This window comes from Bubalus kerabau, chromosome 3, assembly GCF_029407905.1.
Source record: "Bubalus kerabau isolate K-KA32 ecotype Philippines breed swamp buffalo chromosome 3, PCC_UOA_SB_1v2, whole genome shotgun sequence".
Classification (NCBI taxonomy): Eukaryota; Metazoa; Chordata; class Mammalia; order Artiodactyla; family Bovidae; genus Bubalus; species Bubalus kerabau.
Window position 1 is genome coordinate 84,495,418 of NC_073626.1, and position 13,782 is coordinate 84,509,199.

At 36.0% G+C, this 13,782-nt stretch overlaps 1 protein-coding gene across 3 annotated transcripts in view; it reads right to left on the minus strand.

The window, feature by feature from the left end:
* Positions 1-1,310: 1,310 nt before the first annotated feature.
* SCN2A (sodium voltage-gated channel alpha subunit 2) overlaps positions 1,311-13,782 on the minus strand; it is an 87,780-nt gene continuing 75,308 nt past the window's right edge. For all 3 annotated transcript variants that reach the window (XM_055572391.1, XM_055572393.1, XM_055572394.1), the window contains 4 exons: positions 11,999-12,136; positions 11,550-11,654; positions 6,289-6,559; positions 1,311-4,716 (listed from right to left, as the gene is read on the minus strand). In XM_055572391.1, coding sequence (XP_055428366.1) covers positions 3,521-4,716; positions 6,289-6,559; positions 11,550-11,654; positions 11,999-12,136 — 1,710 coding nt within the window. In that variant the 3' untranslated portion in view covers positions 1,311-3,520. The remainder of the gene's footprint in view (positions 4,717-6,288; positions 6,560-11,549; positions 11,655-11,998; positions 12,137-13,782) is intronic.

Here is a 13,782-nt window from a genome sequence, read left to right on the forward strand (position 1 = left end):
TCCTTAATCATCCTTATATGCAGTAGGGATGGTTGGGGTACAGTTTTGCATGTGTGAGTGTGTATGTATAATCTGAAGAAGCTGTCTAAACTATTCTGATAGAAAATCCTTTCCACTAACTATAGTCCTAGAAGAGAATCCCTGATATAAATGGGACAGTGTCACACCTGAAGATAAATACCTCACTCTTGTAGAGCACAGCGAATGATATTCAGTATCTGGTGATAAACCACAATGAAAAAAATACTGAAAAGAATACATATGTATGTATAACTGAGTCACTTTGCTCTACAGCAGAAATTAAACACAACTTCGTAAATCAACTCTACTGCAGTAAAATTTAAAAAACAATAAACACCTCTCTCACTACAAGATAAGCACCTCCAATGTCATCATATTGGGACCTTGTATCTGATGATTTATACAATGAAGCCCTGAAGGGGACAGGGACATTTTCTATAGAACACTTTTTTCATATTGAGCAAGGATACGCTAACTCCTTGGCCCTCAACCTAAGTATGAATCAGCATCAGTGGGGAACCTTAAAAAATTAGATGCTTAAGTTTCATCCCCAGAGATATGAATTCGGTTGGTCTAACTTTGGTCCAAAAGCCATTTTTTAAAGCTTCTCAGGTATTTCTAATAGGTGATCAGAACTGAGAAATCTTCCCCAAACTTGTCATAATTAAATCAGTGTCATTTGGGGAATTTGTTTATATATTATGAAGAGTGAGATCCAAGCTCACTTTGAACTTTTGCCCCCAAAATTATAGATATGAAGATGTATGAACTTTTTGTGGTGCAGCAGATTATTAGAAGTCTAAGTATACAGACTCTGTTATCTATAGACGGTAATAAACAAAAGCTTTGGCAAGCAGAAAAGAAACAAAGAGAATACCCTTAATGAAAAATACTGAGAGCTTAAGAAGTGATGAAAAGTATATAGAAAAGTAGATCAAGGATGCATAGGGAAGGAACCAAAATGGGAAAAGAGAATAACAAGACAAAAACAAAGCAGCAGATAGACAGGAAGGAGAAAGGATGCACAAGCTAAAATGTTAGTCAATTTTTTATTAATTTATGTAATTTTCCACTACTCTATCCAATACCATATCTAGGTTTTTGGCCAATATTAAAACTAGATATCCAGTACACTCTTCTTAATTACTTTCCATTCCATGAAAAATTTAAAGGTGAATTATTATATTTCATGTGTATTTTTTACATTTTTTTCTGATAGATCATTTTACATGATAGAATGTACCTTTAAATGGCATTTCCAAGATAGAAACAAAGACAGAACAATTAAATACAAAAACAAAAGCAAAACCTTTATTCTTTGCCTTGATTGTAATGTGGTTTACCGTTCTTTATGGTAATAGCATTTTCCTGCATGCATTTCACCAACACACTACAAGTCAATAGCTTTAGTATAAAGAATCTACATTTAATGTCGCTTGTGAAAGAAACACAAAATGTTTTGCTATGACTGGTAATATAATTTCATTTATATGATTTTTGTGGAATAAAGCTTGGATCTCATATCGTATCTGATAAAGTTCTAATGTCATATGGGTTGGTAAGAATACGATCTATCTGTGTAAACAAACACTGGAAAAGACTGATGATTTACTGAATAGAAAGACTAGGTGGAACCATCTGATTCAAGCAATGCCAAGAATATCAACTCATTGTTCCTTAAGCCTCTTTCGATGATAAGGCATCACTATGAAAGCTAATAAATGCTGGACTCAGTCTGAGATTCGTTTCACATTGAAATGTGTGCAAAGTTTACAGTACTAATAAAAAGCAGGAATCTACACTGCATTTTAGTCTTTGTTTCTTATTTCGTGAAGTGCTTTAATTTAAAAGTGCTAGGAACAGAAACTAACAATAGTGACCGTGACATCAACCTGAAGATACTTTTAGTTTCTCATTTATGTACAAAAAGGCTGAAAAAGAAAATAAAATGAACTTTGTACAATATTTATATTTTCTTAGAAAACTCTAACCATATATTTTCAACAGAATTAAGCAGCTTGCAACCTGTTTGTACATTGGGCTTTTTACCATAGAGTATTCAATTAAGATCGGAAGGATAAAATGCAAGAAGCTCTTCATTGTTTGCTGCAACCTATTGCTTAATGACATGAAGAATGAGGTCTTGGTAGAACAATTTGCTTCACTTGACCACTGACATATGGCTTCCCATATTAGACTTCTGAACAGTGGAAGGAATAAGATGCAGCAGCAGAGGCGAGATAAACATGCAGCAGTGACAGCGTCACACTATAATGGAACCAGTCACATCATATTACCTGTTGAAAGCTTGCAAACTCTACTTCTGTGGCACATATTTGATGCAATAAATACTGTGCTTAAGTCATCATTTTTGTTTGCTCAAACATGCACCACTGGGTAAAATTACTATTTACAAAGCAGACTTTTTATTTTTTAAATTGACATATTCTATGTCAACCTTACCAAGAGCAGAAGATGGCTAAACAATACTGTAGGAAAAAGCAGAATCAACTTTATAAAGTGGTGGTGGGGGATGCTTTTTGGTCAATTCAGGTTTTTAGAAAGGACTGATAGGATATTTTATTTTACGCCAAAGGACACTTATCAAAAATGTTATAGTCATGCTGCCAGGACTCATAATGACTATGTAATGGTGTGTGTATATGTGTGTGTGTGTCTGTGTGTGTATACATATATATGTATATACATGCACATATACATATATACATGTATATGTAATGAATTATGTAAAAATAAAACGACTTTTTAATGCTTGTGGATTCTATGGAACATTTACAGGCACAGTAAAATTTTTCTGGATGAAACACCTTAAAAACATGAATAGCTATTTAAGCACCTCAAAAATCTGAAAACATCCTGACACAAGAAGTAAACTCTTCCCTTTTGTGACGTGATTTTTTTTTTTACATGAGAATGAGAAGTGCAGCATGCTTTCATTTAAAATATATCCAGTTATACAATAGAGAAACATAGAATTTCTTACCTTTACTCCCTCTCCCCAAACACAAACCCATTTACAAAAATAGTCACATATAATAGTAAACAACCTGTGAATTAAAAAAAAAAGTGACCAATTCACAGCATACATTTTGTAAAAATATGGCAGGTGTGGCAGTTAGAACATAAACAGTGGTGACGATTACTGTTATCAAGTGTCGCATGTTGAATTTACATAAAAATTTAACTTCCCTCCCCCCTTTAAATTGGTTCCTAGAGTCTGAGTAGCCATTACTCTCTGCTCTTCAGCAGTGTCAGCTGGTTGTGAACACAGAAACCTCCTGTCGATGCTGTTTCTCTGGTTTGTTGAGTCCCAGTTTGCTGACCAGAGGCCCCTGTCTTGTTATAGGCACTGACCTTAAGTATACATTTGTAAAAACAGTCAGTTTGGCATAGACCTCCTGTGGGAGTCCTGTTGACACCAACATATCACCATCACGGGCTGTAAACAATTGATCACAAAATGGAATATTGTTTCCTTTTACTTTTTACTTTCCCTGATATCTTTCCCTTTGTCTTCCTTTTCTGATTTGTCTTTTTCAAATTTTTCTTTCTCGGGTTTGGTCACACTGTCATAGGAAGGTGGAGACGTGGTGGAAGGGGTCATGTCGGTTTTCTCTGGAGTTGAATTCTCATTTAGTTTATCAATGAGGATATCTTCTTTGATGGGTGTTCCCTCACCTTCTTTGCCTTTGTCTTTCTTATATATACATGAAACTTTTTTAACTTTTTGCTTCAAGAGGTAGCGTCTATAGGCCCTCTGGATAACAATAGCAGACACCTCCTCTTGTTTGCGTTTCAGAGTGGTTGTAATGGGCTCATATGAGACTTTGGAGGGGTTCGATGCCATGAATCTTTCTTCCATCTGGATTCGAAGGGCATCCATCTCTCCACTCTCACCCAAAACACGCTTTGTAAAGGCAAATAAGATGTCAAGGCAGTGGATCCTGTCCCCACTGACCATGGGCAGGTCCATGGCAATGAGCTGGACTTTGTTTGGTTTTGCTATGAGAAGAGGAGGATCCAGGGCCGCTGCAAAATCAGAGAGCTTGGAGAACTCTATGAACTGGGTGGCATCAGGATCAAACTTCTCCCAAACCTCGTAGAACATCTCAAAGTCGTCCTCACTCAGGGGCTCTGCACTTTCTTCAGTAGCAACACTGAAGTTCTCCAGGATGACAGCAATGTACATGTTCACCACGACCAGAAATGATATGATGATGTAACTGACGAAAAAGAAAATCCCAACAGACGGGTTTCCACAGTCTCCCTTAACTGAGCTGCCAGGGTGATCTTTTTCAGGGTCACAGTCTGGAGGTCCACTATTGAGGATAGGTGCTAGCAATCCATCCCAGCCAGCAGAGGTGGTAATCTGGAACAGGCAGATCATGCTGTTGCCAAAGGTCTCAAAGTTGAACATGTCGTCAATTCCAACCTCCCTCTTAACATACGCGAAGTTGGACATTCCAAAGATGGCATAGATGAACATGACCAGGAAGAGCAGGAGGCCGATGTTAAACAATGCAGGAAGAGACATCATCAAAGCAAAAAGCAGCGTGCGGATTCCCTTAGCCCCTTTGATCAGACGCAGGATTCGGCCAATCCTGGCAAGACGAATCACTCGGAACAAGGTAGGGGACACAAAATATTTCTCTATCAGCTCAGCCAGAAACATACCTATGGAAAGCCAAGATACAACAAAAATCATGTTATATGTAATGGCAGCAAACAAAAATGTACATTTCTAAGATAAGCACTAACTATTTTTACAAAATATGGACATGAGAATTAGGTATACACATACACACATGCACATACTAGTTTTATAAAATGTGGACATGAGAATTTGGTACACACACACACACACACACACATTTACATATACATAATCTGCAATATTCATTTAGCAAAATGAAACTGGTATGTTTAGTGCTATAACATTAACAGTTTTATACTAACTGAAGGTATTAATGGTCATTTTTCCTGGTTCAAGTCAAGCATATACCAAAAGACACAATGTATATGGTAGTGAAGTACAGAAATGGATTTATGTTTCTGATATACTAGTTTTATACTAGTATTTGCATAAGGACTAATGGATAAAGCATGTGATTTTAGATTAGGAATATGAGACTTATTCTTCTCAGATGGTTTGATCAGTTTTATTTGGGATGTGGCAGAAGAGACAACCCAGGCTTTCCAGACAGACATACTTGGGACTGAATCCTGGCAATGATTTTATGCATTCCCAAATGGTGATAATAGCTATTAAATAGTTTTGTTGGTGGTGGTTAGGCTTAACGTTTACTAAGTCTTTTCTTTGTGCTATAGATATGTGCTAAGTGCATTTACTTTCATAATCTCATTTAATCCTCACAACACCACTTTACAAAAATATTTCTTGGGAAACCAGGGATCAGAGAGATGAGATCCCTCTTGCCATAGGTCACAGAACTGGTAAAGAGTGAAAACATGGATGTACCAGGTCGGGTCTGTATAACCCAGGAGTCCTCTCCCTTAATCACTACATTCCTTCCCTATAGCACCATCACTGGGATCAAATGGAGTGACATCTTATTTCAAAGTTCTGTTTAACCAGCAAAAGTATATACACAGTGGAATACTACTTTTCTATGTGTATGTTCTCTTTCCTCAAACAGGCAGAACTTTACTTCCAGCACCTGATTTAACATCCTACACACAAGCAATATGTATTGATGAAATGAATCTGCTTTGATTTTTTTGAACAAAATGTCTACTTTTGAAAAAGAATATTACACACTGTAGAAAATTATCTGAACCCAAAGATGACATGAGGCTTGTTTGAGCGTGAATATATATAAGCACACAACATGCTATTCCAATTATCAAGGACAATTATTTGACTACTTCTATTGATTAATATGTGTACATGTGTGTGAACTGTTTATTCAGAGCAATACTTGTCTATACCACAGGAGTATGACTGTTTATTATGCCAAAGTTGCAGTTATTTTCTTCTGGCATAGGACAAGATGATACATGAAAGCTGCATGTATAATATAAATATAAATAATATAAATTCTCTTTTTTTCATATAATTTCATGCACAGCACACAGATAAATGACAAGCTGAGAATGGACTCTTCATTAAACTTTATTTGAAATTTTGGGATGAATGAGAAAGTATTAATGAAAAATACTTAAAAGTTTTAAAACACAAATTTTTACTCTTAAAAATTTCACTTGCGTGAAAGCACCTCTTCTTACCTACAATGGAAAGAATAACCACCACAAAATCAAAAATATTCCATCCAATGGTGAAATAGTAATAACGAAGAGAGATCAGTTTCAGCACACATTCTCCAGTGAACAGAACGATAAACACCAGATTAATCCAGTACAGAATGTTGGTCATTTCTTGACTCTGGTCATCAGTCTCCACCATCATGGTGACCATGTTGAGGCAGATAAGGATCATGATGCTGATATCAAAGACTTGTTTGGTTACGAAATCAAAGACCATCCCTTGGAATTTGTTCTGCAAAAAAAAAAGAGTATGTGAAATTCCCTTAGAGACTGAAAAACAAATCAAGTCCAACTTATCTGATTTTAACATAACAATATGAAAATACAGCTTTTATTACAAAACATTCCATGTTTGGTTTACACTTGGAAGAAAATTTTGTATACTGGAATATCCAGCTCTTTCCAAAAGGTATTTGTTCTACTTATACTGTTTATGATAGCAGATTTTGTAAACTGACTTTATGTTAAGAACCACCTTTTAGTTTCTCAGTGCCTAAAACATAACCATGTGTACAGTAGATAGCAAATATTGGTCACTATAATGAATCTTTGTTATCTTCTATGTTTGGGGTGAGCATCAAAATTAACTTTGAAGAACTAATGAATAAATACTTTTCTAGCTTTTTGGGGTCATTTCCACCCTAGTTTCTTCCTTTATATTCCCCACCCACTATGCGCAGCAAAGCCACAGCATCTTAAATTTTACCTTAAGGTTCAGCTGAGAAGATCCTTTTAAAATTATAGTTCAAGTAAAAGGACATTGGTGGAATAGTTGGTAAAATCCAGTTAAATTCTATATTTTATTTAATACTATCATACCAGGGTAAATTTCTTAGTTTTGCTGACCCATCTATGGTTATGTAAGATGTTAAGACAAAGGAAAACAGAGTGAAGTTTATATGAGGTAACTGCTACAAGAATAAAATCATCGTTTAAAAAAGTATAGCTTAAAATTTAGATGTTCAAACTTCGCCCTATTCAATCTGGACCTAATTTCTAAGCACTAACTAGCCTTATGTCTTGTTTATGAAGTTAAAGCCTCATCTTGTAAACCAATTATGTTCACTGGGCCCTGTTTTTTTTCTTTGTTTCACCTCTATGTGCTCAATATTCCTCATCCTAGAGCTTGGATCTTGGCTCACCTCTGCTAGGTCGTCCTCTACCTTCTCAACTAGAACTATAGAGCTTCTGCTGCATCTACGCTCATAGTCTGCATTCCAGATGGATGCCTTTATTGGTCTGGATTCTCTGTGCTAGTGTTTTGCCCCTGCCCGACTAGTAGAGGCATCCATTACTCCATACTGGAATTCTGGGATATCAAATAGTACTGGTTTGTTATATTTTGCAAAAATAACATTTTATTTTTGCATAAATAAATACATAAATAAAACATGTATTTTCTCTGAATACATATTTAGCCCGATGGACTGGACTTACATTGTTTCAGCTGCATCTGTTCTTCGAGCGCCTCCTTCAACTTAAATGCATCTAATTCCAGGTCTAAGCCCCTTGTTCTTAGCTCTTGGGTACTGAAGTCTACCTTTCCAAGTCTGGTTATGTTCCCCTTATTTCTACCCTTCTGATACTTGCTACCACTCTTGTACCATACTGTTTTATGTTGTTTATCCATCTCCTCTGTCATAATGCTTCTGTCAAGGGGCATTATTAGACTCCCCTCTCAGTCTGGGGCATCCTAACTCAGTTTTAAGTTTTAAGCACTCTGTGATCTCAGACAATTTTGTGCTTACATTTTTCATAAAATTTATGACATTTTATTGCAAATGGTTTGCTTTTATTTAATTAAAAAATCAATTTTCTTCCACAGATACAGCACCTAGAGTGAAGCAGATTCAAAATGGCTGAAAAGCAGCAACTTGCTCTTTATGTTCATATCAGCATTTTCAGTAAAAATCTCTTAAGATTCTTTGCCCATTTAGTTTTCCAGTGGGTTAGATCAATATACAACTCCACTACACAGTCACTGTCTCCAATTTAAATTTCAGAATATGCTGGAGGAAGCTGTATAGTCTTGGAAGCCATGTTCACTAAGGCTTATGTTCTCTCACTTTGTCTTGGCTCTTCATAATGATTAGCAATCCTTTGTCCCTCACTTGCTCCCAGGATAATTTCAAACTTCTCAGAATTTTCCTGTTCTCTTGCCCTCTAATCTTACTTCTTTTTTGAGAACACCAAAGTCAATTGTTATAAAGAAATTCCTCTACCTCTTTGTCATTTTATATTGTATTGATTTCCACACCTATCTTTTTATATACTACTCCAAAATCATTGGAGGACTCAATCCCTTTTCCTCTGTAACCTAATCTACACTGTTTTTGAGCCACATCCTGTGCAGTTTTATTCTATATTTATTCCCTTTCTCTTCCATCTCTTCCTCTCTAGAATTGCTGCTTTGCTCTGAAACTAATCTCTCAATCTTTAGAAACTTTACTACTTTAGAAATTTTACTACTACTTCTAACATTCATTCTCTTTCAGATTCTCCTTTTGATTTTCAAATTCTGTAAACTAGCATCTCCAGTTGTTTTCTCCATTCATGTCCCTACTTCTTATTCTGTGTGACACCACTCTTCATCCAGCATGTAAGGCAGAAACTCATGAGTCATCTTTGTTGCTTCCTTCTTCACTTCTCATATTCAATTAATAAACCTTTTAATTTCATCCCTATGATAGCGCACAAATCCATTTTATTCATCTCCACACCACTTGGTTCAGGCTGTCACCCCTGAAATAGTTCCACAATGAGTCTACACCACACACGCTGCCTCTGTCAATGCTGGTTCAGTGACAGTCACAACACCCAACCTGACCAGGCTCTGCTCAATGGCTTCGCTTTGTTCTAAGGACAAAGAATTGCCTTAATGTGGCCTAAGAAGCCCAGAAAAATCTGGACCATCCTACCCTGTTCATTGTCACCATGTCCCAAATGAACCCCCAGCCTCTGCACTCCAGCCTCACTGGCCTTCCTACCTCAAGACCTTCACATATACATCCCTCTTTTCTTCTTACATGGCCTATAGAAACTTCCTCATTCTTCTTCAGGCCTAGGCTCATGCTCAGTAAAGCCTTCCCTGATTAATCAGCCCCTTCTTTCTTATCAGCTCTCATAGCTAAATGGATTCTTTCCTTCTTGGATATTTCTATTTGTTGGTGTGACTATTTGATTACCAAATAGATTCTCTGTTTAGTGTTTAATTCCAAATGCTTAGCATCATACATTGTAAATGAATGAATTAATTTGCCAAATTGTTGCCAATAATATTCTAGCTAAATTCACTAATCATTTCCTGTGCATCCCTACTCCTACTAAAGTAAATCTACATGTTATCTGATGTAATTAAACAGCCATTAAAATTTTTTCTCATTATCTACATGTATGTGCTGCCTTACTAATAAATCTCACTCTTTCACTGATTTACCTCTTCTATAATGGTGACGTGCACAAGGCTTCACGCTCAGCACTTTTTTTTTTTTTGGTATATTATAATTATCTTTCAAAAATGAACCTATGCTTTAGAGCTCAGCTGAATTATGTATGATAATGACAACTCTAAAATCCTTATCCCATATTCATAAGACCCCACCTTTCCAAACGCCTTTACAGGACTTTCAGTTACATTAACAGAATCAGTAATTTCACAAAACATTAACTGCTTTACTTTCTTTATTAGCTATATCTCCTCCCGCCTTTCCTATATTTTATAGGTTCCTCATCCCACTGAGCCTTCTTGTTGGCTCATTTATCTCCAGTCCTATTGGCATGACCCTATATTGTGGACTCATCTTCTTGTATGTAAGGGTTCATCTTCTTGTCTAAGGCCCAGCATTACTTTGTCTCTAACATTTTCCCATCAGTTCAGTTCAGTTCAGTCGCTCAGTCGTGTCCGACTCTTTGTGACCCCATGAATCACTGCACGCCAGTCCTCCCTGTCGATCACCAACTCCCGGAGTTCACTCAGACTCACGTCCATCGAGTCAGTGATGCCATCCAGCCATCTCATCCTCTGTCGTCCTCTTCTCCTCCTGCCCCCCCATACCAGTCTCTAAAAATCTCTTTTTCTTCACATTACCATGCTGTTCACTTGATATCATATTTTTACTTGGCTAAATTAAGATGGATTTATGCGGATTCATAGTGGGCTTGACTCATTTAACCCAGAAAACCTTGTTTCCTACTTACTATTTCAAAAATATATCGCTATTCTCCACTGCAATATTTATTTCCATGACTTTGGAGTGTTTGTTTTTTCACATAAGTCATTACTCTGCTTTTCTCCTTTATCCATTCAAGTTGTATTATTTCTCAAAAAGTAGGCTCAAATTATACATTCCTTATGTTTTGTCCAATATTACTATCTACTTTCTTTGGGCTTTTGGCTATCTTACAAACAGAATAGGGGCATGGCCAGTTTTAGGTTAGCTAGTTTTACATCATCACTAATGGAGTTATAGAGTCATGATTCCTGGGGAACACTTGATTACCTTGTACCATGTATACCTTCAGAGAGGAGTTCTGAAACATAAAAGAACTCAGGGACTCTTCTGACAACAATTCCTTGCTGCAACCAAACAGACCAGTAGCCACTGGCAAATATACACTCACAATCACCATAAAAAGCCATAGAGAATGATGTCATCTGATTTAGGGCAAGATGCTTGGAGGAAATAGGAAATTTTTCTTAAAAACCAGGAACAAACAAGACCTATGACTTGTTTCATTAATGATTCCATTCAATCTGCAGAGCTGGACAGAATATGGGGCATATCCAAGATGTATCAATTATCCCAATTGGTCCTCACTGCACTCTGAGAACATTCAATATTTCCACACTATGTATATATGAATATGTTTTCTTCTCTACATTATTAGAAGCTCCTCAGTGACGTCAATCCTATGGTATTAGGATTATAATAATAATAATATTATATATATATATAATAATATATATACCAATATAATAATATTGGTATATAAGCCTGAATATTTTTACTTATGTATATTTTATGTCTGTGTATAAAATATATTACATAATTTCTATGTATTATATATCTAAAAAATACCAAATATTTAGACTATTGAGGCTATCTGGTCACATCGCTAAGAAACTGTTTTGCAAATATATGAAAATTAGTATGTAGCAATTTGGGCTATAAAAGTGATAGATAACATAGCTTTTATTAATGATGAAAGTATACTATTCTTACAGCAGGTCGAGGTATGGGTTTTTGTGGTTTCTTTGAACCCAATTTTTTCATTGCATTGTAGTATTTCTTCTGTTCTTCTGTCATAAAAATGTCTTGACCTCCAAAGTAAAGAAATGAAAGGAAAACTTGTAAAAATCATGTTCTTTGCTAGCTATAAAATCCATATTAGTAATTGTGTCAAAAATGTCTCCACATTCTATTCTAAAGTTACTAACTAACATGTATTTTAGATATGCATATATTCAACATGTAAATTAGTCATATTTCTGTACTGGAAATATCAGTACTTTCAGATAGCTGATCACTTAAAAACTCATAGATGATTAAGTCAAAATAATTTCTGAATTTTATATTCTTTCTTTTTGATGACTGCATTTGGAGCCAAAAGGAAACATTGTGGTATGTTTATTTAGCACTTTAGAGCAAAGATGAAGTTTTAGTATACTTATCTTTTTTTTCTGCTGGTTGAAGTTATCTATGATGACACCAATGAAAAGATTTAGAGTAAAGAATGAACCAAAAATAATAAAGATGACAAAATACAGATACATGTACAGATTGTCTTCATACTTGGGTTGTAATTCTACCTACAAAGTATAAAAAATGATAACCATTAGACCTAAAACTTGTTTCATAGAAAAGACATCAGTGAATTTTCAATTCTCAAAGCATATCTCTATCACTGGAAATTTTTAAAAAGTTAAACAGATTTTAGGAAAGATCAAGTTTAACACACTTATTAAAGAGTCTCCAAACCCTTTCATTGACTTGAGAAAATGAAACCACTCATAGAAAAGTCTGAATAATTAAAATTCATTTCATCCAATAAATGCCTAGGATATGAATGCACTTTTAAGACCCCAGTGGGGCATGCGGGGTGAGGACTTCCTCTTCCTACAGAAGAGATGCTACAGTTACACTAGTTTTTGTTAAAATTTTTCAAATTTTACTCTCTCTGACTCAGTTTCTTCATCCTTAAAATGGAAAAAAACCCAGAACCAACTCTAATATGGTAGTTCAGAAGACTAAATATATTACTATCTGAGAAGTGTTAGAATAGAAACTGGCCAATAGTAATAGGTAAGAGTAAGGGTTTGATTTCTGTTATATATTTCTCTTGCTAGACTAGAATTATTACCATATGTGTTGACATAAGTACATCAGTAGTATCTTTCCATTCTGAAAATGAGTCTATTGATCCATTGTACTTAGCAGGTCTTAAGTACTGTTTCTGTAACAATGATGTGCTTTCTTATCCAACACAGTTCTGTGTTTTTTTTTTTTTAAGTATGAATAATGTTGATAATGCGCAACTCTTAAAGAAATGAAAGTGAAAGTGTTAGTCACTTAGTTGCGTCTGACTCTGCGAGCCCATGGACTGTAGCCTGCCAGGCTCCTCTGTCCGTGGAATTCTCCAGGCAAAAATACTGGAGTGGGTAACTATTCTTTTCTCCAGGAGACCTTCCTGAACCTGGGTTTGAACTCAGGTCTTCTGTACTGCAGGTGGATTCTTTACCATCTGAGTCACCAGGGAGCCTTTTAAAGGAATATTTACCCGTTTTCCCATTCCCCCACCCCACCCCCAGCATACCAGAGTTCTTGCAGTTCTTGGCAGTACTTGACATTGTCAGACTTTTAAATATTGCCAATCAGGAAAGTATGTAGGTAATATTTAATTTTGGTTTAAATTTGCACTTCTCTCTTGACTAAACAAGAGTAAGGGTGAATAACTTTCCATACTTTTAGAAGCCAATTGAATTTCATCTTTTGTAATGTGTTTGAATGCTGAGGGATTATATACTAGTATGACCTCTGAAGAACTGATGCTTTCAAACCGTGGTGCTGGAGAAGACTCTTGAGAGTCCCTTGGACTGCAAGGAGATCAAACCAGTCAATCCTAAAGGAAATCAACACTGGAAGGACTGATGCTGAAGCTGAAGCTCCAATACTTTGGTCACCTGATGAGAACAGCCGACTCATTGGAAAAGACCCTGATGCTGGGAAAGATTGAAGACAGAAGAAAAAGGGGGCAATAGAGGATGAGATGGTTGGATGGCATCACAGACTCAATGGACATGAGTTTGAGCAAACTCTGGGAGATAGTGAAGGACAGGGAAGCCTGGTGTGCTGCAGTCCATAAGGATGCAAAGAGTCAGACATGACTGAGCATTTGAACAACAAAATACAGTAGTGTTTGCTAAGTTATTAAGGAAGAAACCAAAAGTAATTTGCA